Source organism: Pogonomyrmex barbatus, unplaced genomic scaffold, assembly GCF_055798465.1.
Source record: "Pogonomyrmex barbatus isolate J1 unplaced genomic scaffold, ASM5579846v1 scaffold2, whole genome shotgun sequence".
NCBI lineage: Eukaryota > Metazoa > Arthropoda > Insecta > Hymenoptera > Formicidae > Pogonomyrmex > Pogonomyrmex barbatus.
The window spans coordinates 12,883,759-12,911,736 of record NW_028297116.1 but is presented as its reverse complement, the minus strand read 5'-3'; the positions used below and the strand labels follow the sequence as shown (position 1 = coordinate 12,911,736).

The window sequence follows — 27,978 nt, the reverse complement described above, 5'->3', positions numbered from 1 at the left end:
ATATATATATATTCATTAAAAACGGCAGATTTATAAAAATAATAAATTTTTAGATAAAAAGTTTATATAATTATTTAATCAAATGTATGGAATTAATGAATATTTTATCACAGAAAACAATAAAAAAATGCTAATTAAAATATTATTTACTAATAAATATAATTAAAAACATAAGTAAACTTTTAGCTTAAACAACTATAATCATCATATTATATATATATATATTGAATTGTTAGATAAAAAAGAATATAAAAAGCCTAGTCAAAACAATTAAACAAATATTCTATGTAATTAAAAATAAGGCGATTACAAAAATAAGAAAAATAATTAAAAAAATAGCTAAAAAATAAAATAAATACTTAAAAATATCTTAAAATAATTTAACAATTGTAATATTCTGCATTAAAGTCTTAGAACTGATACAGAGTGAGTAGGAAACACAAGTAACGTGTATAAAACAGATATTCGGAAAAGAGTTGCGTTGACGAGATCCAAAAGAAAGAAAAAATAATTTTGGAGAGAAAGACGGAGGTAGAGTAAGAACAAGATAGAAAAAGAGTGCACTCAGAGAGATAGAAACAGAAAAAGAGAAAGAAAAAAGAAAGAGAGAAAGCAAGGAAGAGAGAGAGAGAGAGAGAGAGAGAGAGAGAGAGAGAGAGAGAGAGAGAGAGAGAGAGAGAGAGATAAATGGAGAAACCAAGAGGAGGAGAGAAAATACCGTGTGAGACGTTGAAACGTTGCAGGGTATAAGGCAACGTGGTGAGCACGACTGCACTGGCAAGAGGCGAACGTACGGACCGTCGGATGGACGGAGCACGCCGGGTATACGGCGTGAGCGAGGAAGCGAGAGGTGTCCGCGAAGCCAAAGTGAGGGAAGAGAGTTCGAGATATAGTCGAAAGCGAATATCGGAGCGAGAGGAGAACCGACGGAGAAAGAGACTCATTCATCTTGGCGCGCCTAGCACGCCTGTGATTGGTCCACCTTGGATAAGGCCGCACCACGATTGGACGGCTCTGTTTACCAGCTGGTACCCCGGCGCGCTCCAGACTCGTAGAAGAGAGGGGGGAACAGAACGGAGAGACAAGCGGCGCCATTATTGTAAGGGGTTACATTTAGCTGGCCGTGGGTTGTAGTACGCGGCGTTCGGGATAGGGGGCTATAGTACCTTCATGCATGGCCCATAAAGGATTCGTCGACTATCCGAGAAGTACGCAAGAAACGGCTTCTAACACCTGACAGGGGCCACGGCTCTTCTCTTCTCTCTCTCCTCGTGCCGTCGCCGGGTTCACCGTCGCCCAATTTCCGAGCTGGGACCACGATTGGGTGGGCCCGGCGAGAAGAAGGACCCATTGCTTTATCGCCGATTCTCATTCTGATACGGATGGATTCATAATCGGAAGACGCGATTACTTTGGAGGCAGGATACAAATTCGAATACGCGAGGATTCGGCGATTCTCCGCGTAGTATCGAATCTTGTGATCGAGAAGAAGGACCGTCATGTCATTTGCCATCGCGGACAGTCGGTGATTCGTGGTCAGTCGTCCCTGGTGACCGCATCCCGCCGTCTTCGGTATTGTTGTTGTGATAATGTTGTGTCGAGTTGCGTAAGTGGCAATAAAAGTGGACGTTGATTGCTGATAGGGGAAGCGATAGTGGACGCGCGCGGAAAGGCAAATAAGGCAAGCGGCGGAAAAGATTTCCGAGCGGGTAGCAAGGAAAGTGTGCGCGCGAACGAGAAACGTTCCCCGAGAGCGAGAAACGTTCTTCCTATCGTTATCGAGAGAGACTCGAGTGTTCTCTCGTAATCCGTGCTAAATTACGGATTACGCGATGAGGCAGCAGCAGCAGCAGCAGCAGCAGCAGCAGCAGCAGCCGGTGGTGGACGTGTCGCCACGGTGTCGGTGTTGAGACACAGCCCGGGCGTGTCTTCGGCATCAGGTCCGACACATCGGCACCGACACAGGCGATATGAGTACGAAATTCATAATTGATAGTATGCTACCTGCTAAGTACCAGCAATTTCACCCTCAACAGTTGTTTTCAAGCGCGACTCCAGGTACCATTCAGGCGTGTACGACGAGTCCGGCAACCGCGAGCCTAGAATCGAGTTTATCCGCGGCTGCAGTAGCGGCCGCGGCAGTCAATTACGCACAGCAGCACAATTCACCGAGCCCGACGGGTTCGAGCCCTCAGCACTCGGGAAGCTCCGCTTCTACGTCACCGGCGGCACGTACGACATCCAGCATGTATCCATACGTGTCCGCCGCAGCGGCGCATCATCATCATCAGCAACAGCAAGCGGTCGCGGCCGCCGCATTCGGCGCTACGTCCAGCATGGTACCCGGTTTCGGCTCCACGGCGGCATCCAGCGCTGCCCTGGCCGCCGCCGCCGCGGTAGACGCCGCGACCGCCGGCGACAAATCCTGCCGTTACACAGCTAGTCTGACCGGCAATGTGGCACCTGCATCGGCCGATCCTATGGTTAACTATACCCTGGGCCACCATCATCAAAACGGCGCTACACCTGGTAGCCTTGTTTCCTCCGCGTCAGCATCCTCGGCCGTGTCAGCCGCTTCGGCGTCTATGGCAGCGGCGGCACAGTTCTACCATCAGGCGGCTGCCGCATCGGCTGTGGTCGATCCTTTGACGTCCTGCCAACAGCCCACCACTGGTCAACCTGGAATCTCGGACATACCTCGGTATCCATGGATGTCGATTACCGGTGAGTAGTCTTTCTTGTGTCTCGTTAAATTTGCCATTTTTACGTTCTTTGCCTTTTAAATTTCCCTTTCCTTTTAACTAAACTCCTTACGTGGTTCATCTTTTTTCTCTATCTGTCTATTCTTTTTCTCTATTCTCTATTCTTTTCTCTCGTTGAAGAAAAAAAAAAAAAAAAGGAAAAAGATGAACGATGCGAGAAGTTCAGCTAAAAAGAACAGGTCTTTTATTAATGCTTATTGATTATTTTTGAATGTGTAAATGTATAAGTAACATGTTGTAACAAAAATTGAAATTATATTATTATTGTATTGTTATGGATAGTATGAATAATGAATAATTTTTTGAGAAGTACATTTATACAAAATTATGATTTTATAATTTTAGATAATTATTTATAGCGATTTATCCATGCTTTAGATACGCTTTTCAGCTACATGACATTTGGTTCTTTTATTTCTAAATATTTTTAGAGCCAAATTATTAAATAGAGAATTACAGTAATTATATAAATTTAAATGTAATTATTACGTATCTAATTTGTATTTGAATTTTATTACCAAATGTTTATTTCAATTACATAATAAATTATTTAAACGGTATAAACAGCACATACATAAATATTTTTTAAACTTTCTAATAATATATAGATTAAATATTGTTACATATTTTTTATATTGCATGATTGAGAAAAATAATATACGAAGAATCAATTTGCTTGAAATTTTCAGCATAATGCCGACAAGAGATATTAAATTTATTTAACGCAATTTTGATCAAATAATATAAAAATATATGAGAAAATAAAAAATATATGAGAAATATATATATATATATATATATATATATATATATATATATAGAGGAATAATTATAAACTATTATTTTTTTATTACATATGTAATAATATTAATACATAATTATCCAATTTTAAATCATGAAATTACTATATTGTCACAAAATAGGAAAGATAAAAAATTATGTATACGTAATTTATCTTTTTATTTTTATTTGAAATCTATTCGCAGACAAATAGCATTTATTACGTGTTTCTCTTTTTTAAATTATAATTGTATTAAAATAAAAGTATAAGTATTATAAACTAATTTATTTACGCACAATATTTTATGTTTCTTTGCGTTTTATATAAAGATAAATAATATTTAATAACTATATTAATTGTTTTTTTATAATTATTTTATAATTTTACATGTGTTAAAAACACCCATATGCAGGATATTTCTGAAATAGGAATGGCTTTTTAAAGAGTCATTATATTAATTATTCAGTCATTATATAAAAATTATTACATGATGATCATATTAACTATAAAAATAAAAAAGTTAGGTTTTATATATATATATATGATTCAATTTTTATCATATATATATATATATATATATATATATAAGTTTTATATATAAGGATAAAAAATTTTCTTATTTTCACATTTTTAAATTAATCATACTAGTTTTGTCAATGTAATTACAGTGATCTAGCACTTACAGAAATAATTGACATTGTAATTTAAAATATAACAAGTAATTCTGGAAGAATATACGAACGTAACAAACAATTAAAGAATATATATATATATATATATATATATATATATATATACATAGTTAAATTAAAGTTCTTGTTAGAGGTAATATTGTTACACACGAAACTTTAAAGTTATTCCAATGTCGTGTATTATATATCGTATATACGTCTTGTCGAAGAGTCTTTGTCTGTCGAGAGGCGTTAGCTAGGACAAAGCGCCGACGGTATTTATCGTGTATATTTGCGGCGAACAACACAGAGGCTGCGAGTCAGCCTGTTGTTGTTGTATTCTTGACGCTGATGCGCGCACGAAAACTTCACGTTCTTGCGGTAATGCGAAACGACACGTTTTGTTGCAATTTTTCGCGTTTGATATTGTTGTGACATCGTGACCAATAGCGCGCAAAATAATTCCGAGAAATGTGCGTGAAAAGGAGTTTCGTTTACTTCATTAGAAGTACAGAAGAAGGCTAGTTAAGTTAGCTTGCCGGTTCGCGGTTTCTCTTGTGCACGAACAGCGTTGCGATTCTATGGTCACGGTCAGATTTATCCTCCTAGGTACTCCGTTGAAACTTTTGGCGTAAACTCCAATTGCGACAATTGCGCTGTATTTGTCACATTTAGACACGGCACCGAGCTGAAATTCATGCGACAAAACCAACTAAGCGTGCCTTTTTCTCTTTCTCTCTCGAACCGGCTTCAAGCTTTATTTACCATGTATTTACAACAAAATTTCTCGGAGATTGGTCGCACGATCTCTCTCTCTCTCTCTCTTTCTCTCTCTCTCTCTCTCTCTCGTTTGTACCAATGCACTCGCGTTAGCACGTAGTAATATAATACAAGGCATACATCCACAGGGGGGCGGGGGATTGCGGAATATATTGCGATTAAGTTGTAATCTTTGAATATGCAAATTATTTTCCGAAGCCCATTTCACTATCAACACGTTATAATAATACTCGACGTTAACTCGGCGTTAACTTTCCATTTTGCCAACTCGTGAGGTTCCGCATTATCCCGGTCGCGAATCACGATCGTGCTCGTGTAATTCCTAATTCACGGGACAATAGCGTTGATTATCAACATGATTCAATTTCACATATTTTCTGTTTATTTTACAACTTTTTATTATTATTATTATGCGTCTCTGTAAAGAGCAAATGACGATCGAATTGTCGGCCATAGTTTTTGCCATATCAACTCTTGTGTTTACAAGTGTGGACGTTATCTCACTTTCATAAATTATACGGCAACTATCTCTTTGGTATAATTGATTTTTTCAATTATAACTTCCAGGAATATATATCTAATTTCATGTTTCGACTATTTCAATGTATTATTTTGTTTAATTCTGTAATATTGGCTCGCGATTACTAATTGATCTCGAATGCTCGATTCTCATTTTAAATTTCTCTTTATATTTACAATATTATTATTTATTGTAATAATATTCTTACACAATTTAACTGATTTAATTGACATCAAAATGTGATATTATTTTTGCTCTGCCGCGTGAATAATGTTTTTAATTTTATAAATTCTTATTTTTATGTTTAATATAACTTTAACTCCCTAACTTTTCTGAAAGGTTTACAGTTTTTTGAACACTTTTACTGTCGTATGTCTATTTATGCGTCAATAAGTTTCTTATCTATTTTATGAGTGTGTAAGAATAGCTTTATGTCTCTTGTGAAGAGAGGTGAATGATTTAGATGATAGTGTGATGATTTTAGTTCGTGAAATTGTAAATTAAAAAAATTAACTGTAAACTGTTAAGTTAAATTCATGCCAACAATTCATAAGTTTTTGTTTATCCTTTTCGATAATTAATATTTCGAATATTGATTAATTTATATATTGAATTTTAATGTAAATGACGAAAGAGAGATCATACGCAAAAACATTATATTTTTATATTAATTGATATATTGTAAAATATAGTAACGTGCAGTAAACAGGTCCTGATAGATATTACCCTTATTTTGTTATCAAATTGATATCCATTTTTATTTAATACAAATACAAAATTAATTAGAATATATATCATTTTTTTCGATATATATTTTTAAAAGCATTGTTAATCTAAGTCTTCAAGTTAATTTAAAGGATAACTTTGAAGATTTTAATGTCTTGCAATTAATTATTAATGCCAATCTAATTTTATTTATTGTTTAATCATTAATATGACAGGCTATATAGTTTTCCTGAACTAACATTAAAAAAGATTGTATAGTTTCTTCCTGCTATTTGTTATTTTATTGTTTCGCATTGGGTATGTATTTTTTAGTATTAATACGCGCATATAAATTATAATATTTTCCAAATTTTTATTATAGTTTGGTTAAGATATTTTATCTTGTTATATTATAAGTTTATTTCAAATGCATGCATAGTTTTATAGCTTTAATTATGCATGAAAGTGATTTCTATTATTTACTTTGACATCATAAGAAAAAAGGCAGAAGATAATTGCTGAAGCGTTCGACAGTTTTATATATGGATGTTTTAATAAGCTTTTTTTATTTTCCAGATTGGATGAGTCCATTTGACAGAGTGGTGTGCGGTGAGTACGAGTCATTGTTATTAATTGGAATGTTTTTATATTATTATGCGTACTATATTATTTTCATATATTCGTTATTTTATATATATTACTTATATATATATATATATATATATATATATATATATATATATAAGTAATATATATAAAATAACGAATATATGAAATATATTTCATGATATGATATATATTCCATGATATGATATATATTCCATATTTCTGTAAATATTTTAAAACATAGATTTTATATGCATTTTTAACAGAAAAGTTAAATATAATTGCGATAAACAAAATTAATATGAACTATAATAATTGAAGAATAATTAAAGAAATAATATAAATTATATAAAAAATGTAATAACATTTTGAAAAGAAAAAAAATTTGAATTTTGAGATTGTTATATAAAAAATTATATTGGTTTCAGAAATTCTTATATTGTTATTAATATAATGCTTTTATGAGTTTAATAGAATCTCACGTTAATAGGATACAAGTAGTAACGCAACAAATAAATTTTTTATACAAAATTTATGCATCAAAGCCTAAAAAGAAAGAATGCAAAGAAAATGATTCTTTTCGAATACGAAGTTACGCTCCATATGCTAGCCATATTTCTCTCTTCAGTAATGTATGGGGAAAGTACTTGTAGTTGAAAATGGAACACATTATGGTTATCTTCTTTCGTCTGAAAGAAGTGATTTGTCCTTTCGTTAAGTTTTAACATTGATCTTATCCAGACACATTCTGTGTATTTTCAAAATTGAGAAGAAGGAATCATATTTTAAGAGTTCTTTGTAAGTTTCCTCTTGGATAATTGTTCAATTATGACGCTGTTGATTAGTCGCTTAGACTTAACGAATGATTAGTCATCAATTTACGATAAAAAATGATATAATCCCAAGTATGTTGAGGTGTCAAGGTCATCGTTTGGATCATTTACGTGAATCGTGCTACCGGGCGGCACACGCTAAGTTCTTACCCTATTCATTTATGTTAGTTGCGCATGCAAGAAGGACATGTATATGGGCAACTACACCTGTCGTCACCGTGATAATGTTAGCCGCGAATAATCTCCATGACTATCTTTTATACGGCCACTTACGAGCCCACAATAGCGCAGTAAATACCGATTAGATAAAATTAAAACTTCAGCCGGCGGCTTTTATCGCGATGGTTTGTTTACATCGAGCGGATCATAATTTCAAATAGGCATTGCCGATCACTATACGAAATTCCAACTGCAGAAGGAATGCTTAGCTAGGCAGGAAATTACATTCCGATATATTCAAATGGAATATATCTATTTCTATATATATATATAATTTGTCGATGAATCAGAATACGCGTTCGCCGTTATATGTTCGCGCCATCTGTTCTTTAATAATCTTTGACAATCTGCAAAAATTTCAAATTATGACATTATACGCAAAACTGAAACTTAAACTTATTAATTAACAAATTGATTACATTTATATTTTGAGCTAATAATTTTAGCGATTGAAATGTAATGAGAACGGAAGCTTGAAAGTGAATATACGCAAAACAGAGTTTAACAAAATAAAATGGAATTAAAGTGGTATTAAAAATAAATGTCCTATAAATATCTTATATGTAAATACATAGATTCAATACGTAGATTAGACTTTATGTATCAATACATAGATTATATTTTAATTGGTCTATTTAAAAAAAAAAAAAAAAAGAAAGAAAAAAAGGACATGTTGATTTTTATAGTAATTAATCTGTGCATTTATATACAAATATTTTTTTAAAGAATTTGATTTTTAATTTTAATTAATTTTAGTTAAATCTTATTGCGACAATGTTTGATAAATACATCGCCGAATATTCTTTCTCACGCTTGGAAAGGACAAATATTTCGGAGAAGTGTATAAATGTTTCGTAGACATTTATCACAGGTGTTTGAGATTCAATTCATGTGTTCATGAACCCTTTTCTTCATTTACAACTATACTTTTCGTTGTTGTTTTCACTGATTCAGTATATGATTAATACATGAATGTAGTATGCTCTAAGATTTAAAATCGACTCGAATTTGTCTCCTTCCCCTTTCAAGGTCGTCTGTGTATCTGATTTAAATTTATAATGTTCGGAAATACAGAATATTCAATAAAAATTTTGTGTAAAAAAAGTAGCCTAACAAATTCACATTGTCTCTTTTATTATTCAATATCTTTCTCGGAAAATATATAACCAATGAAAAGACACTTTATTTCTTTTATTGATTTTTGTACGAGAAATTGTTTGCTAATTGTGTTACAATGTATATCAACTATTATATATGCAAATTTCATTATAATCTAGATTATTTACAATATGAATAGATTACAAATGCTACATCGCAACGTACATTTTTGAAATTTTATTAGATTTATAAAAACTTTATCAGATTTGATTAAAATAAATTTATTTCTGTATTTATATTGACAACGTATCACGAACGCGAAAAAATGGTTTTATATTTTTATTCGCAAGTGATGTAAAAATTCTTTCGATAGCCACGACTTTTTTACGTTTGAGAACAAAATCCCAAGGAAATGAAAATTTCCAGGAATTTTGTTCACGTTTAATTGAAATTAAAATTATGCCGGCTAACACACACTTCTGAATGTGGTAACTAGGCGAAATTGTTAGCGTGGACGACGTACGAATTTCTAATCTGTCTTTGGTACGCGAATACGGGAACATATCCTGACATTGGGGTTCAGAGGCCTGCGAATGTCTAGCTGGATTACGGTGTGTACATGGGGACTAGCGGGAGATAATGTATAATTTATAATCAGGCCGATCCGCCGACAACGACGCACCACTCTATGGGCAGAGTCCACTGCCCCAAAAGCCGCCAACCCCTCATTAGCATTCGATGATGGCTGCCGCGTCCTGCAGCGTCGGTATTATCCCATTTCATCGCCCCCGCCTTCCCTACCTGGACCTCTCTTCGTATTCCCCCGCCTTCGATCTTGTCGGCTATCCCCGTCCCTCACACGTAAACGTTTCCTCCCTCGCCTGGGTCACATCAGCATCCAGCAGGTATCCGACATTGGCTAGAAAAAGAATAGTCCCCATCGAAATTTTATTTGGAAAATTTCATTCGGAATTCTACTTTATGTCGTGACTTGCCGCGGCGCGCATTTTCTATTTTTCTATTTTATCCATTGTTTTCTCGATTTGCCATTAATATATATTCTTTGCTAAACTCTAAACTTTACTACTACGGAACGCTGTTGCGAAAAAAAAAAAAATAAGATCTTGTTGTAAGAAAACACGTAATATTCGTATTTTGAGGCGTGTGAAAATAGGGGCTGGTTACGTAAAGCGGATCGTAAAAAACTAGACGGTGGGTCGAACGCGGTCGATCGAAAAATTTGAAAACGTAGGGCGAGACAACGATCAAAATTTTTACACTCGTTGGTGTGGCGTGACCGCTTTTGACATCTCCCGAGGGAAGTCACATTTCCGGAGACAGGTCAGAATCGTGTTGTCACAGAGATTATTGAAACTGCAGTTTTATGGGCCTTAAAAGCAGTTTAATTGCCGTTATATAAGTGTTTATACGCTGCCAGGTTTGGCCTCCGCCTGCGCCACCCCAAACGTTTATTTTATGGTCATACGGCGGCGGCGCGTACCCCGTTATGTCGCGTGCCGAAGCCATCACACCAGTCAAATCTTCAGGCAGGTCGATTCCGGCGAATATCGGCGTACGTATTTACGCAAACCCTAAAACGACATCTTACAATGTAAGACATTCGAAATCGATCCGAGGATTTTGACCAAACTACCATTTAACATTAAGAAAAAAAAAGAAATTTATATTTTTATTTGATCTTTCTTTCGACGAGATCTTTCGTTTTAAAGAGATAATTTTTATTTTACGTAATAATTATTGATGCAATAATTTAATGTTGCGTTAATTTAAATTATAACGCATAAAATAAAATTATTGGAAAAGCTGTATTGTGAAAATTTTCCTTTAAGAGCGCTTTAAATATGGAAGAACAAGAATAAAATATTAGAATTTCTCATGCATAGAAAAATATTCCTGACATTTAAGTTTAAATACATTTTAATTTTCTTCATTTATTCGCGATGCCTATCGCAAAAATGCCTGTCAAAAATAAAATTTTTTAAATAATTTAAATTTTAAATATTTACTTTAAATATTCCGCCATAAGTATCTGCATTATAATACTTGACACAAAACGCATATTTTTTTTTTCGCTTAGCTTATTTCTTTTTCGCTGCTGAACCGGAAAATCATGTGACACAGTCCACTTCCTTTTCGTATCCTTAACTCTTTCCCCAAAAGTCCACTTTTTTATACTCAGACTTTCACCGTATCCTTTGTCGCACGTTTTTCCTCGTAAAAGCAATAAACTACCTGATCCACGGAAAGAGAAAAGCGATGCTAGTATAAGAGTCAAAAATTTTTTTCCCGACGCGAGTAAATCATGGTGTTGTTTCGTGCTGAGTCAAGTGAAAGTAAAGACTTTAACGATCGTATCTTACACGAAAATCAACCATGTCACGTTATAGTAAAGGACGTCACGCATTCACAATCCTTTTTTATTGATCTGTTTTTATCTTGCACTTTTATGTCGAAATTGACTTAACTGGCAACTGACACTACATATAATTATAATTAAACAAAATTATAAGCAAATAATTTTAACTTTTGAATAAACTCACATTGCTATATATACATCTTTTATTAAATTTCTTCTCTACTCTGTTTGAAATAATCTTTATATAGTAATAATAATCCTGACATTGCTTAGTATAAATTAGCATGTGACGTTAACATAAATACTATTATAGCATGAATGAAATTATGATTCAATTTGAAGAAAGAAAGCTTTAGATTAACATGAATAAAGTATTCGAAATATAATTGTTTATTCTATATTACTTTCATACAATACTCTTTATAATCATTCACTTACCGATATTAGCAATGTATGATCGCATATAGCTTACTTGCTGCAATAGATTATTACAATTTATTATTACGCAAACATGCATATGCTTGATATCTACAATGTCTAAAGCCTTTGGATTAAGTTCTGTCTTTTATGTGATTAAACATCAAGAAACAGTTGTACTCGGAGACATAAACATTTATCCTTCATCTGGAAGTTAAATTCCAACAAAATGTACATGCGGGTTATAAAGGATGTTGTATGTTCCTTTGTTCCGGTGAACGCAGTCACGTGTAATCTCAATAGGAATAGGATTTTACTCGCATTTAACTTTATGTAGTTCAATAATATTTTAAGCAAACGAATTACTTAAAAATTGTCCGATGGCATATTAAATCCATTCGAGTTACTTTTTATTTATAGATTTTTTTAGTAAAAAGATAACAAAGGATAATCTATGAATTATAAACGATCATAACTAAAAAAATCCTTTGTAACTTGTAAATATATAAATAGATAATAAAATCTTATTTTCAGATTAATTTTGAATATAAATTGCTAAAATATTAATATTGAGAATGGAAAACTTGCGATAAATAACGAGTCTTTTTGTCGCTAAAGAAAAAATTATCACGAGTAAAGAAAACGTAGATGAAATGTGGTTGGTTAAATTTAGGATATCTCATATATTGCACCGTAGTGGGCGTTTGCGATTGCCATTTACAACTATAAAGGTCTGAAAAATCGAGATTTGTGCAGCCATGGTTGTGTGAGGATATTGCCCGATGCGTCACGTTGTCATGATGATAATTATTTGAAAAAAGAAAGATTTATCATAACTACATTGACAACATTTCTCTCTTCTTTATGAGTCATGACGAGCATGTTCATCTGCACTAATCCATATGCACGTAACATTCGAACTTTTGTACCGTGGACTTTTATAGCGTGAAAGTATATGTATATACGAATATTCCTACGAGGGTGTTAAAAATTGAATTTTTTTACGTGGAGCTGACACATGTCATTTTTTAAATCCACATTAATTCATGATACGGCTAGTTAAAAGCATAGATTTGAATTATTAATATTTTGATAATGCATAATTACTATAAAAAAATCTCAAGCATTTAATGTTATTTAATGGGCAACATTTTTCAATACTAAATATAAAATATATTTCTTTTATATTTAGTATTTGTAATCAAAATGAAATAAAATAATGTACATTATTTTATATCTTATTGAAGATTTCTAAAATATGTAATTATTAAAGTGACATTTGTGTGCAATATGCTATCATCCTATTATAATAACTTCAGTTTAAATTGATTTTGTGGGCTGATATATATAAACAAACTATTAATAACTTTATAATATATTCGAATTGATGAATACATTTTAGATCGTTATATCAAACTCGTATTAATAAACAATTAATTTGCTTAATCGTGAATCATCATATGATAATAAAAATGTGCATTAAACTTTAAGATAAAACTTTCTATTTTCATCTTCCGCATGAAAGTACAAATGATGATTTATCAGGAATATATTCATGTTTTAAAGCTTAATATAATTTATTATTATTTATTGAAATTTTATAAAAAGGAAAGTAATCAGAAGAATATATATGTGCTATTAATGTATGCTATAAATTATAAATGTATGCTTATAAATTATAAATGTATGCTAAAATCATTTAATTGTATAATTGTGGGATATTAACAAATGAATCAAAATAATAATTGCTTTGCATTATTTAATTTATGCATTTTAAAAACGTGGTCAGTAAGTAAAGTCGAACTATAGAGAATTGCAATTTTTCTGAGTCATTGATCAAAGAACGAATTATCACTTTAATGGAGTGTTATGGCGTCAAATGAAACTCTAAACAATGATATCATTATCTGCTCGAATGTCGTTGTAATCTCATTAAAATATTCAAACAAACAGTGCTCGGTGCACATTTATCGCTCGGCAATGTCAACCTTTCAAATTAACTCGGAAGAAGCTACTATAAATCCGATTCAAATTTTCGAAAATTTTCATATTTTGTCACACAAGAAATTTGACAGCATTTTCATAATGTGTCGCGATACAGAGATTAAGACGACGTTGTTTCCTATCCTATTACTCGCGTCGCCGCTCCCGGAGTATTCCGTGATATATGAAGCGGAGAAGCGGCGGATGAGGGAGCCGACAGATCTTAAGGTGTTTCATATTTTCGCGGGAAAGTCTACGTACGAGCCCAAACGCTGGGAAGAACGCGTCGTCCGCGTAGTTACGGAAATGTACGGCGCTGACATACGGAACGATCTTGTCCAGACGAGAAAACGTGCTTGACGCGGTCTCCGGGGCGCGGGGTATAAGCCATACAGGCTACATACACGGCGGGTTTCTTCGTTCGAGAGAGCGTGCTCTTCGGCGTCTCTCCGCGCCGTGCTGTGAGGCATAACATGGCAGTGGAGAACGGCCACCGGCAGGCGCTATCGCATAACAAAATGCGGCCGTTTGCATAACACGACGACGAGCAATTCGGGCAGGTTTGACGGTGCGCGATATAGACCTTTAGCCACGGATATTCAGGGGAAGGAGGGCGGCGAGGATTTCGTAGACGCGAGGATGGGGGAAAGGAGGGTCTAGCGAGTAGAAACGAGGGTGAAACGTCGAGGTTTGAAGGTGGGGCGACGCCGGCCTGGCCCCAAGGGATTTTTGTATTATTTATTATCGGATAGCCAATGTCGAAATGGTACATGCCTTTCCCTTAATGTCACAGGCGCGACGTTTATAATTGTCAGAAGTCGACATCTGAAAATTTGCATTTTAATACGTATAAGCTAAACGCACGATGTACGATGTATATAATAAGTCGGCTGCTTGTTTGTCGAACGTATTATTTATACAATGTATAATAGGGTACCTTTGAAAGGGACGGTTTCATCCGACGAGATAAAGTTACTGCTGCGAAGCGTTAGAGTTCAATCGTTTGTAAGACGATCCGTTATCCTAACCGACTAAGAATATAACTTATGCTTTGAGCTATTCGCGCTCGCGAATGCGGGAACAGTTATCTTCTGGTTTACTATAATAAAATATTTCTTACTGTCACACAGTTATCCATAATTTCGCGATACAATTCTGACAAGGAAATGAGCATACGCGTATTTCTTCTAATCAGCAACCATGATGTAAATCAATCGTATTGACGGATACGTCAATGGATAAACGAACATGTATATTTGCTGTACTTTATCTTCACTCTGGAATATAAATCGTCATTTCCTGTAATTATCCTGTTTTTATTGAAAATAGCGACCGTTATGTGTGTTTTTAATAGCATCGTAATACTTAATAAATCATACTTTTTTTTCAAGATTCCGACGGCAAGAATTTCCGGAGGCTCTACGATAGGAGCAATAGAAACTGAAATAATATCAAAACGATTTAGATATCTTACGAAGTACTTCAGCATGTCGTTTCTGCACTTCTGATATAGCTTTATCACGTTTGTTATCTCTCGATAAAGGCTAAGGGTTCTATTTTCAATTTCTCTCATGCTGGCTTAAACGGCGCGTTACACATTATCTCTTTTTGTTCATGCTTACGCTCATCTTTGAAAAATTCATATATGCGTCGCATATCTAATTGTTATTAATATACATATGTACTTTTATTTCTGCATTTATTTATTACATACATTCATTAATTTATATTCACAAATGCGTATACATTTTCTTCTTCTGTACGCACGTGGTATGATATTTCCAAATACCAAGATGCACATCTTATCTCTGTTGTATACATTCACACATTCGCACACTGCTTTTCTACCGTGTGTAGAGGCTACTTCCGTACCTTGTGTCAAGTTGGTGGCTGGTGAAAGAGAAGAAGAGGAAGGAGAAGAGAGAGAGAGAGAGAAAGAGAGAGAGAGAGAGAGAGAGAGAGAGAGAGAGAGAGAGAGAGAGAGAAAGGGAGAGAAACTGGAGGGTGCGCTAGGCTATAACAGAAGCTAGAATCGTTACCAGTGCTAGGAATCGAGTGCGCATGTGCCCGAAATCCCCTTTGTCGCGTGATATGTCCAAGCTGAGACGGAGACGGCCTAAGAGGCAACGACGAAGCACGTAGGAAAATGAGAGAGTGCTTGTGCTGAGTAGGAAGAAAAATATTTGATGCTCTCAAATGAGTTCTTTTATCTTCAATCGTTATTATATATATATTTGCTTAGCGATGGTTTCTTATGCTATAGATGTTGTAATTGTAGATATAGCTAAATGGTTTCGCGATTTTGGATGAGCTTAACAAGAACAGAGCTTCCATCTTGTGAAAATCGTTAGTGAAGAAATTTGAAAGGTAGAGCGTAATCAATCAAAACATGATTCAAAAATTATATATATAATATCTTTAATTTATTTATTGACTTGTAACTATTAAATCAGAATATCAAATTGCTGTAATTATCGGAATATATTATGATATCATTTTCTTAAGATCTACCTGCCAACAAATAGAATGCAATGAATAATTCATTCCAAGACGATTTAATAGATGTGATGTGAAATTGTTGTTTTGCGAAAACTATTAACACTTTAACGCGCTGAAACAAACAAAGTACATTTGTTTTTTTATTACCTTATTATTATTACCCTATTATTTTTTTATATGAATGTGAAAATACTTTTATGTGATAATACTTTTTCTCAGCAAAATTCGAATGTATTGTTTCTATTTATATTATTTGTCTCGAAGATGTTATACACGACGTTTGTCTTAGTCTCAATAGAAGTATTATAAGCTATCAGACTCAATAGAGTCAAGGATCTTTATTCTTGTTAGTTAAATATATTTTAATGGAAGAGAAGGTCAGAAAAAAAGTTCAATATTTGCTGATTGAGTTGTCATCGTGATAGTTAAAGCAATCAGTAACAAGTGAGCATGATTAATAAATCCATCTCTTGTTAATAGAGATATCAAATTTGAAAACAGTATATAAAATTACAATACGTAACATCTTACATTAATTTATCGATTCTGTCCTTTTACAAAGATTATCATGATTTAATAGCGATTTAATAACATGACATTATTCTATATTACTACGAAAAATCTTATAAAATTACTAAAATAAAAAAATATAGAAAATAATTTTAGTCATGACTTTCAGGAATTAAACGCGTCAGAGTTATAAAATTCGAAATGATCGGGAAATTTGAACAGTTCTTCCATATTTTACCGAGTATCCGAGGTCGAGCGATGTCATTAGAGATGGTTGGAAAAGGGTGAAGGAGGGTGTCTAACACTAGCTAATATCATAAAGCCGCAACGTGCTCTGATTAAACATTATGTAGATCCTTACATTTCTCACTATAACGGCATGTATGTAAGAATAACATTCCTTGTGGGTGATATTGCTTTTACGATATAAACTTTTTTATTTATTGTTATTTGATTTAATGCTCAGTAATATTAAAAATTAGTATTCAAAATTTAATTAATAGTAATATATATTTTATGTAATGTTCTAAATTGTTAATTTATAGAACAATATATATAAATAAATAGAACATATATATAAATAAATTAATATTTAGGATCTAATCAATATTTACATATCTAAGTTATCTTTGTTTTTTGAGTTTTAATTGTTATTATTGTTATTGTATTTTGATAAAATATAACATCAATTGCAATTATAAAAATTCGATTTAGAAAACAAATCTACTTTAATTTACTCAACAAATTCGAATTGGGTCTAGTCTGGATTCGTATCTTTACTTTCATCTCTGCTAATGAGTAATAATCCTCAACATCATGTCTTTCTAGACTTATTCCATAGTCTCGTTTCGTATCTTTCGGAAGCCATAGTGGCCCAACGTCGGATGTTCTAAATTGCACGGGCACGACTTTTATTAGCGGAAAGAGACAACCGTGGCATTTGCATGTAATGGCATAGGGGGTGGGTTGTAGTGGAGTGTGGTAACACAGGGAGTGTCGGAAAATATGAGAATGGTTGGACGCTGTAGGGCGTGAGAGAGAGAGAGAGAGAGAGAGAGAGAGAGAGAGAGAGAGAGAGAGAAATGGTGGGGAGCGTAAGGCCGTAATTAGAGTCTTAGAGGGTTCTATGGGGGTAACTGTTCGCGCTGTTGCCCTGTTGGAGGTACGGGTGGGGACCGTTAGTCAGAATATAGAGGGTAGCAAGCCTCCGTTACGAGGTTTAAGAGGGGAAGGAATGTTTGCCAACGGCATTCTAATACTTCATTCTTTATTTTAAAATTAAAATTTAATCTTATTTTGTATCGGTCTTTACTTTTCGGATGAGATTACGCACATTTCGAACCTGGCGCTTTGCTGACAGGTTTATTTTTAAAGTCTATTGTTGCCAACTGTTTTTAGAGATTCGTTTATAAGGGAAATTAAATTAACATGCTCATAGCGTATTTCAACACGCAAGGCATATTTAAATAATCAAAATTATTACGTAATCAGCTAAAAGAAATTCTTAAAATGTAGATTGTATATTTTATTTTATAAATTTATAGACAGCACTTTTATATAGATTTGTGTCAATATATAAATAATATAATCCATACATGAGAAATAGATACTTACCGGGATTCCTTCAACGCATGAATGAGTTAATGATTTTATAGAAGTTGCTGTGACATTTACACACCTCGTTCACGAGCACTCAATTATATTTACGTGCTGTCTCCATATTCGTATTATGCACGCGACAGTAGATGTCACACGAAATTTAGCACTCTTAGTAATTTTGTAACGGTAATTGTGATTACTGAAGAATTTTAGTATTAATTATTAAAATAATAAAAAAATTTCTCTAATTTTCTCTACACTTTTTACATTTTTGTGCAAATATTCTGAATGATTTGTTCCATTTCTATAAATTGAGCTAAAAAGAAATAAATATTGAGAATGATGCGTTAAATTTAAATTATTAAAACAGATACCAATCTGTAATGATTTGTTAAGGGATTTTTATATTTCCATTATCTCCTAGATTTATTTTCTCCAAATTTATCCATTCAATTTATGAGATATGCGAAATCATTTTACACGGTTCTTTAGTTTTCAAAGGCATCTTCTATCAGTCCATAGTACAATCTCTCCCGACTTCGAAATTTTCTTCCCGAGTTTATAATTTCGTAGGAGATTAGAGCTCTTATTGCTGTGGCGGCACAGTTGGCCACCATATAACGCCATACGATTCTGCGCACGTGAAAGGTACCGCCGCATCTGAGCGCTATACTCGATCTTTGGGCGAGCGAGTCTCTAGATATCGTTCGTCGTGTGTGTGTGTGTGTGTGTGTGTGTGTGTGTGTGTGTGTGTGTGTGTGTGTGTGTGCGCGCGCGTGTGTTTGTGTGAATATGTGTGGTAGATACATGCCGGATAATGGGAGGCACCCTTATGGATGGCGTTTGGATTCCACTGGGAACAATGGAGCGAACTTCCCTCTTTCACCATCCATCCTTGTCGGAATCCTTTATTGCTGCTCGGTGTGTGTATGTGTGTGTGTGTGTATATATATATATATAAAACACACACACACACACACACACACACACACACACACACACACACGGATTTGTGTGTATATGAACACTTTATACCCTTTTATATATATATATATATATATATATATATATATATATATATATATGCTCTCATCCTCATGCTCCAAAAACGCTCCCTTCAACATACCTGTATACTTCACACACAATCTCCAACTAGCTGTCCAACCAATCAGGATTTAAGTCTATTGCTAACCGTGACGGACGCTACGCGTGCGCGGGCACCTGTATCCAACTTAATGGTTGGTATTAATATTATCTTTCGTAGTTTGCATAATTTTGCATATAAATATGAATGTACATATATTTTTTCTCGAATAAATTTAATTGTTTGAAAATATTTTTTATATTATTTATATTTAATATATTAGTATTTATATTAATATATTAATTATAAATAACAAAACATAATTTATATATTAATATATTAATAATTGTGTAATCATAAGTATTTATTCTTTTTTATTAAGCATCTTAGTAGTTAATTATTAAGAAAGTGTTTTAAGGTATAAAATTATTAACCTCGACTTTTGCTTTTAATAATAAATATTCTCTTCAATGTTAAACGATTTATAATTAAACAATTTCAATATAATTTATAAAATTTAGAAATAATGAAATCAAAATTTCTTATTATTAGAGTTAAAAAAAAATTTTATTTTGAAATTTGTAAATTAATTATTTGTAAATTACAGTTAAATATGTATGTTTATATTATTTATATTGAGAAAATTTGCCATGTAGTTTCTGGCGAAGTACTTTGGGGGTTTGTATCTCGCTCTTTTCCATATGATAACCGGGGAATAACCAATAAATCACTTTCGCGGTGGTTAATGTCAGTATCAGATCGACCACGCTGTAGCCATCGATCGGAGTACAAGGATGCTCCAATTTCTAAATCGGCAAAAATTCTTTAGATTTTCCCAGCATTTATTTCTTTTTATATCAGCAATGTAATACAATTATATATATATAGTTTATGTATATATATAAGCGGTACGTGAAAGATCTTTATAATTTTGAAGAGCAGTTTATAATCTACAATCGTAACAAGCATATATAATGCGGAATGTAGAATAGAAATTACATAATAAATGAACTTTTATGAAAATGTTATTTAAAAAGAATTTAAAAAAAATAAAAAGTTCTTATTTTTTTATATTAGAAATTATTTTTTATCTATTATTAATGTATTATATCTTGAAGAATTGATTTAACAATTACATTTTACATATGTTTATTTCTTAGTCATAATTATTATTTACAATTGATATCATTTTGCTTCAATTAATTACAAAATAATATATTTGTTATTATTGCATAGTACTACATTTGATGTTCACGAATAATATGTCTAGGTGTATGCAATTATCATAGATTTTTATTTTATAGAATGAAGTCTTTCTAATCTGTTATAATTAGCCATTACATAGGAAATTTAAGGAAAATATAAGAAAAATGTTACAAAAACGATACGCGATAAGACTACGTAAAGATTTTAACGCTGGGAAGTGGCAGTCACTTCAAGTAGACCGGACAGTCATTTATTCCGACTGGGACAAAATAGCTGGTAGAGACTGCTGCGCCGTAATAGCGGCAATAGGGCCAGGTCGTCGTAAATCTAAAGAGGCGATTAAATGTCAACCGCGCGCCTCATGCCTCTCTCCATGCGATTTTGGTTCTTCTCGTTGAGCAGCGATATGTGGTCGAAAACAATAATCCTTTTTTTTTTTTTTTGAGTTTGTTTCATCCATCCATTCTATTTACGTAAAGAAGAGAAATTGTTCGATCGACCTTTATAATATTTATAAAGAACTGTTTTATGTGAAAAAGTTATATATTAAATTAGATTAAAAGTAACGGAATGATACAAACTAAATGATTTATACACGGAATCCGTTATATGTGATAGCACATCTGATTGTGATAGCACATCTGATTCTGATTAAATTAAGATAAATTATTGATTTAAAATACACTTTCTTTTATCAGTACTTTGCGATATAAGTTTTTTAATTGAATACATCACATCTTCATAAAGTAGCATATATATGATAAACAAATAACGATATAACGGTATATCTTATCCGTTTTATAAAAAGCAATAAGAATTCTAAAATCTCTTTCGAGAATTTAGATTTCTAGTTTAGATTTCCTTTTTTCCATGAATATATAAAAGGAATGATGACGCTAAGAATAATTTGACGACAAAATTTATGGTGCAGAAATAATATCTCTTAATGATCGACTAATTTGATTCCGAGGTTGGTCTAGTTATGTAATCTAAATTTCTTGCTACGCTTTGTAACGATGTATTGACGATGGAGATTAATCTTTCAAGAGGAAAGGCAATGTATCATTGATACACTCGAATGGGCAGCGTCTTGGCAGTTTATAAAGAATATATTCGAATTGTAAAATTACCCAATTACAAGTATCAAACCTAATATAACCAAAACCATTTTATTTAAATTGATCTTAAATTAGAGTAGATTTAATCGGGGCCTCTTTCGTGTACCGTTCACAATAATTACTTGCGAACAGCAGCCCGCATAAAATTTATATAGCGCATTTTCCGCGGTGGTATCGGATACGTACTGACTGCCTGGCAATAAGCATCGGGAATACAACCTCTCTCGTGGCCATGCGGCAGAAAAAAAGAATTCTGCGTTATCGGTTACGGAATAGAAATTATAACATAGTCCGCGAATTCCCCGCGTGCAACATTTCGCAAATGTTAACGCGGGCTTCCCCCGCGGTCTCTCGGTCTCCCGGTCGTCCAGATTCCAGCCATTTCGAATTTTTCATGCGACTTATGTCCCCGATAACTGCAACCAGCGGCAAGAACATCACTGAGACTCGCGAACCGGGCGCAGGGAGGCGCGATTTAATGAACGTGTTAGATAGAACAACGGTGTATCTACCGGCCGGAGAGTAGCTGAATAATCGGCGAATGGCCTTGAATTACAATCCAGCCAGATACCTGGCGACTGGGCGAGATGTGGGCAAGAAAAGTGCGGGGATTAGCCGCATAAATCGCGTCCGGAGTTGGAATCGCGACGGAACGGACGGAGCGGAGTTATCGTGGGCATTTTTCCTCCTTGGCAATCTCCATTCCTCTCATTCTTTTACATATCTCTTCCTCTCTCTCTCTCTCTCTCTCTCTCTCTCTCTCTCTCTCTTAGTTGTTTCTTTCAGAGTCGCATTCCACCTCTATTCCCTCCTCTTCCTTTAACATGCCTCCTACCCGGTCCTCTCCAACTCTATCGTTCTGGCAGAGGCTGCAGTGACCCGAGACGGCGATCAAGCGAGTCGTGGGTCGTGGCTATGCCGTATCTCCTCTCTCGTCCCTCTTCCCTTCTCCCCCGCCTATTCCCCTTCATCTGGCAAACTGTCTGCATTTTTCACCGGCTCGAGATTTTATTTGCCCGCAGCGCCGCGAAATTAAGCCGTTTTGAGATATTTATGAATGGATCGCTGAGGGGCTCACGCATGGTCCCTCCGGCGGTCGAACAAAGAGGGGTTGGGCCGTAATACGACATATCTAGACGCGAGGGTTCGCGATTTGCAGGTGCTGTCAAGGACGTGCGTTGGCGATATCACGAAATCTGTCTAACGTCCATTCAGTTTGGCATGTACTATTTTTTTCGAGTAACACACTGTCTCCCATCAGCGTGAGTACTTTTTGTACTGTGACTATTTCCGTGTATATATAATATTATAGTTTAGAAGTTAATCTTCAGATGCTGTCCATATGACATTTCAAAACATTCAGAGGATGTGCGGTTTATTAATTAATGTGTGTTTATGAATGACACATCGATTAAATATAATCGTTTATTATTTTTTAATGCAAAATTAATTTCTTGGAAAATGTAATTTCTGCGATAGTTATGTGAAAAAAAATGATGATAAATAGGTTGATTTGATTAAATCTGGATGCGTAATAGTACGGACTGGTGGTCATAGCCTGACAAACTTCCACAATACCCACGATTGTTCCCCAAGTCCCGAGCTGCATGCTAAAGCAGATCTAAAGCAGATATTAAACTTAGTATATGACCGTAATTAGACACAGGCCTCTGCCATCCATGATTGCGCATTTCTATGTGTCCGCCTCATCGTGTCGCCCTTCTGTGGAATCGCAATAGATCATTGGCAATTGACTATAATTCATTTGTTCCTGAATCATTTACGACAAAACGTTAATTAACACTTTAACAAAGTTTTAAAGATAAGCGACATCTATCTTTTATACTCCATACAAGAATTTATTTCTTTTTACGATGGGTTTGACATAAAAATTAGTTTTGAATTTCTTTTATTTTCATGTATGTAAAAGAGAGATTATTAATCGCATTACATTATTATACTTTAAAAATATTCTGCATTTACTTCTTATGTTAAAAATATTACGTTTTTGTTAATCTTATCGAATAAATATTTATATCATGGCTTCTGGTAAATTTCCACCGTAACGCATAACTTTACTCTCATCGAATAAATTCTGGCACAACGGCATTAGTTTCCTCTGTCGAAATTATTGATAATGCTCGCACAGCAGCACTTCGCCGATGGGCCATATTTATGGCGAATGGAGTGGGCGCAATCAAGTTCACCCGTCTTCTAAGACCGACGTGGGGAACCCTCCTAGAGTCGGTGGAGAGGATGCAACCAAGAGTTTTCTGGCTGCTGTGCTAGGCTTGCTCCCGCGTGATATGCCGTCAGGAGGATGGAATGATCTCCCCTCTGGTTGCCAAGGTAACCTATGTCCCACCCTTCGAGCTTGGGTAACCACCCCGTGGCTGCAGCGGACGTACGTGTGCCAAACTGACGCACACGGCTGCGCTAAAAACGGTGTTGATTCGCACCAATACAGACACGTGTGGTCCCACCACACGTACGTAAAAAGCGGAATTCGTGAGTGTGGTCGCTGATTCAGGTACACGCGTACACCGACGCGGGCTTGTGGACCGCACTGGCGAGAACGGCCATGCTGAATTCAATATCAGCATTCTCTGCATTCTCCAAGAGTTTTCTACTCGGCCCGATGCGATACGTATTTGATGGGTCATCTTGCATCGGGAATAGCGCACGTGCGTGTCATTCGACTGGCTGATCGCTGTAGCACGGATATCATTATGATGGAAGATAGAAAATACGGCGCGACACTCATTTAAATCTGTCATAGGATAATACTCCCTTTGCTATTAGTTAATCCGATTCCTCGATATATCATTCGGCGAACTGTGAACAAATCAGTATACTATATCTATACGTACTATATCTATACGTTACTCATAACTTGAACTCGTAAATTGCGATCACTTGCTAATCAGTCTCACATTACTGTTTTCTACAAAATGTCATTACCCTTTATTTTTATTTGTTTATGGAAATGGATGTGCAATAGCTTAATTGATACGTTCTCTTCAATCATAGATTCCTTTCAAAATTTATCTTAATTAAAAATTTTAATAATTTTATACTATTTTTTTATAATTTTTTAATTTTTATTAATAAGACATCTTTAGTGTCTTTAAAAAATCTCACTAAATCATACAGTTTTAATAAAGAAAGATTTATTTACATTTTACGCAGTTATTAAATAAAAATTCTAAATTTTTATATATTCTTATATATTATATATAATATATTCTGCTTTTAATGCACTCATAGCTAATTGTTATAAATGTATTCTTTTGAGTTCTAACCAACATAATAATTAATTTTCTCACTTTTTATCGTGCCGATACAATCTTCGTATTCTCGTAAAATAATCGTGAATCGAAAAGTCTTGCTATCTTTTATTGGTCAGTAGCACGCATTTGCTTCATCACGAGGCAATAATATGGCCACTCAGCGTCGTTCCGCGAATGATGGTATTATGGTTGTCCACTCTTTGCACTAAGAAACCGGTTTCTTAGCGATCTTCAGAAAAGAGATGCGCCTTACCCGTGGCGACAACTGAAAGTGAAGTTACTTTTGAATTGATTACGAAAATATGTTTGAAATTCAGCAGCGGCATTATTGTATGTAAAGAGATCATTCAGATATACTTATCATTAGTTAAATTTGTGTTTCATTAGCTTTTATTTATGATAAACTATGATTATTATATTATATTATATTATATATAGTTTTAAATTTTATATTAATTTTGCTATTCTCATTTAATTACATTAGTACTAACTTGTGCTATCGTATGAACAGTTTCGAAATATATATATATATATCTTGCGAACTGTTTTATCTGTGCATTGCACCAGCGTTTCGATTCATATCTTTAAAATCTATAAAAAAATTTTAAATCGCCTGTATCCTTGTTTATGACATCTCCTGGAAAAAGTTAAACGATTAAAGCAACATTAGAAAGGGTTTGTGAATAACCTTCGTAAGAGCTTCCTGGGAACTTTCTATTTTTATTCATCCTTTTTTATGTATTTTAACCCTCACAGTAAGGCGACAGGAAAAGGCATTTTTTTTTTGAATAGAGAAAATAAGGAGAGAGTTAAGATTTGTGAGTAGGGTATAGAAAGGTATCTGAGTTCATCAATTAGAAATAAAGGATTATCCTTATTTGACAGAGTTCTTTGGTGAAATAGATTTTTCGCTTCATAAAAATAAAAAGTATATACGATATTTGTTTTTTTATTATAGAAATATGGAATATATATTTATATTATCTCGCTTTTTTAATGTATTTATGTAATTTTTAATTTATTTATGTTCTATTATTTAGTCAATGAATATGAAGAAAGATTTTATATTAAAAATAATTTTTAATTTTCAAATTTATTAATATAAATTTGTTTGCATATTAATATTATAATTTGCCGTGAAACGGAAAGTCTGAGAGACTATCGAGTAGTCTCAAAATTAGATTTCTTAACGTTTTCAGGTCCAAATGGCTGTCCGAGGCGCAGAGGTCGACAGACATACACGCGGTTCCAAACACTGGAATTAGAAAAAGAGTTTCACTTTAATCACTATCTGACGCGACGACGGCGAATAGAGATCGCGCATGCCCTCTGCCTGACGGAACGACAGATCAAGATCTGGTTCCAAAATCGGCGGATGAAGCTGAAAAAGGAGTTAAGGGCAGTCAAAGAGATCAACGAGCAAGCCAGACGCGAACGCGAGGAGCAAGACATGATGAAAAAACAGCAGGCGGAGAAACAGGCCAAGTTACAGCAGGAGCAGCAGAGCGCCGCTCTTCAGCATCAGCAACAGCATCACGTAAGCGGCCTGGAAAAAACGCAAAACGATCTTCTGAAGGCAGTCAGCAAGGTACCCACATAGGATACCTTACTGAGCCGACTCTCTTTCTTTTAAGGAAGACACAAGAGACTGGAGCGGCCTGGACGAAGACTCCGAAGCGAAGTAGTTGGTAAGGTCGATCACGTAGAAGATCCTGAGTTCTCTTCCTCTCATCTTCGCACGCGAGAAAACAGGTACGAAACAGGTACATCTGATGCAAAGATTTTTGCGATCTTCCTCGAACCGGTGCTTGCAACAAGCAGAGGACCTTGCGGATGCGGTCATCGGAGTTTTTTTATCGAGAGGGGGAAGATAGCGAGGATTTAGGATGCCTGGAAGATACACAAAGCGCGATCTTCTCTGGGCGAATAAAAAAGGTACGACGAATGCCTTGCTGAGTCGGTTCTCTCTTTTGTTCTTTTAAGTCAGAAAGAAAAATAAGTAGATGTTACAGTAGTAAAAACTCGAAGGATAGAAAATGAACGCACCCCACCCCAGCTACGTACTTACTTGGCTAGCCCCTAAAGGGTGACATGCGAAACCGCCTCGCACGGGGCTCAGCCTGTGACTGATTCCTAGAACGTATAATGTATATTGTTAATCGGGTGCTACACAATGAGCCATCGTGATTATCAAGCGATGAACGTACGAATTGGCGCGATACTGCCATGGAGAGCCAACAATTACGTCGAGGCGGTGAGTAGACTAATTAAATCGACCGAAACTGAAGGATTAATGGTCGTATGGGCTGATCGAATCATTAACGGCAACATTACAATTAATTGATCGAATCCTGAGGGAAGGAAGTAATTAAATTAAATAGCACAAGCGAACCGGCATCTAATTGCAAGAAAACAGCCAGTTAGCTAAAGAGTTTGACTAATCTGCGATTCATCGCTTATCTATGTATGAATCTTCGTTGATTAGCTAAACCTCCTTGCAGGATGCGTTATTATTCCGAAGAAAAAAATACGGTGACGCGATTTCGAGGAAACGATCTTGTCACTTTCAATGTTGAAATATTTTACCTTCAATGTCATGCAAATATTCCGCTTCCCTCGTACGATCACGAAGCGAAATTGGAAGAGGCATAAAATTCGCAACATTTTTATTGGAATAACGAACATGTCTCTCGCACGATTGCGGATTTCCAGTATTCCTTCTAGATATCGATCTATAATTATAAATACGGGCGTACATAATTTCTTTCTACATCGCTTACTGAGCAAAAAAGATTTTATTTTCACACATTTTCTTTTTAAACAAGTTAGCCAATGTTACCTATGCTGATTTCGTGTATTAAATTTTTTAACTATCCATGAAACAAATAATCATTAGCTATATAGCAAGTTCCACACATGA

General features: G+C 34.6%; 1 protein-coding gene across 2 annotated transcripts; it reads left to right on the top strand.

Annotated features, from left to right (window-relative positions):
* Positions 1 to 59: 59 nt before the first annotated feature.
* Positions 60 to 27,978, top strand: LOC105428447 (homeobox protein abdominal-A homolog). 2 transcript variants are annotated; one of them, XM_011640782.2, is made up of 4 exons: positions 60 to 2,724; positions 6,796 to 6,828; positions 26,258 to 26,595; positions 26,693 to 27,978. In XM_011640782.2, exons 1-4 carry the CDS (start codon positions 1,971 to 1,973, stop codon positions 26,741 to 26,743), a joined length of 1,176 nt encoding a protein of 391 aa, XP_011639084.1. In that variant the 5' UTR covers positions 60 to 1,970; the 3' UTR covers positions 26,744 to 27,978. The 2 variants fall into 2 exon arrangements, with proteins under 2 accessions (XP_011639084.1, XP_011639083.1); XM_011640781.2 differs by having other exon boundaries at positions 26,258 to 27,978.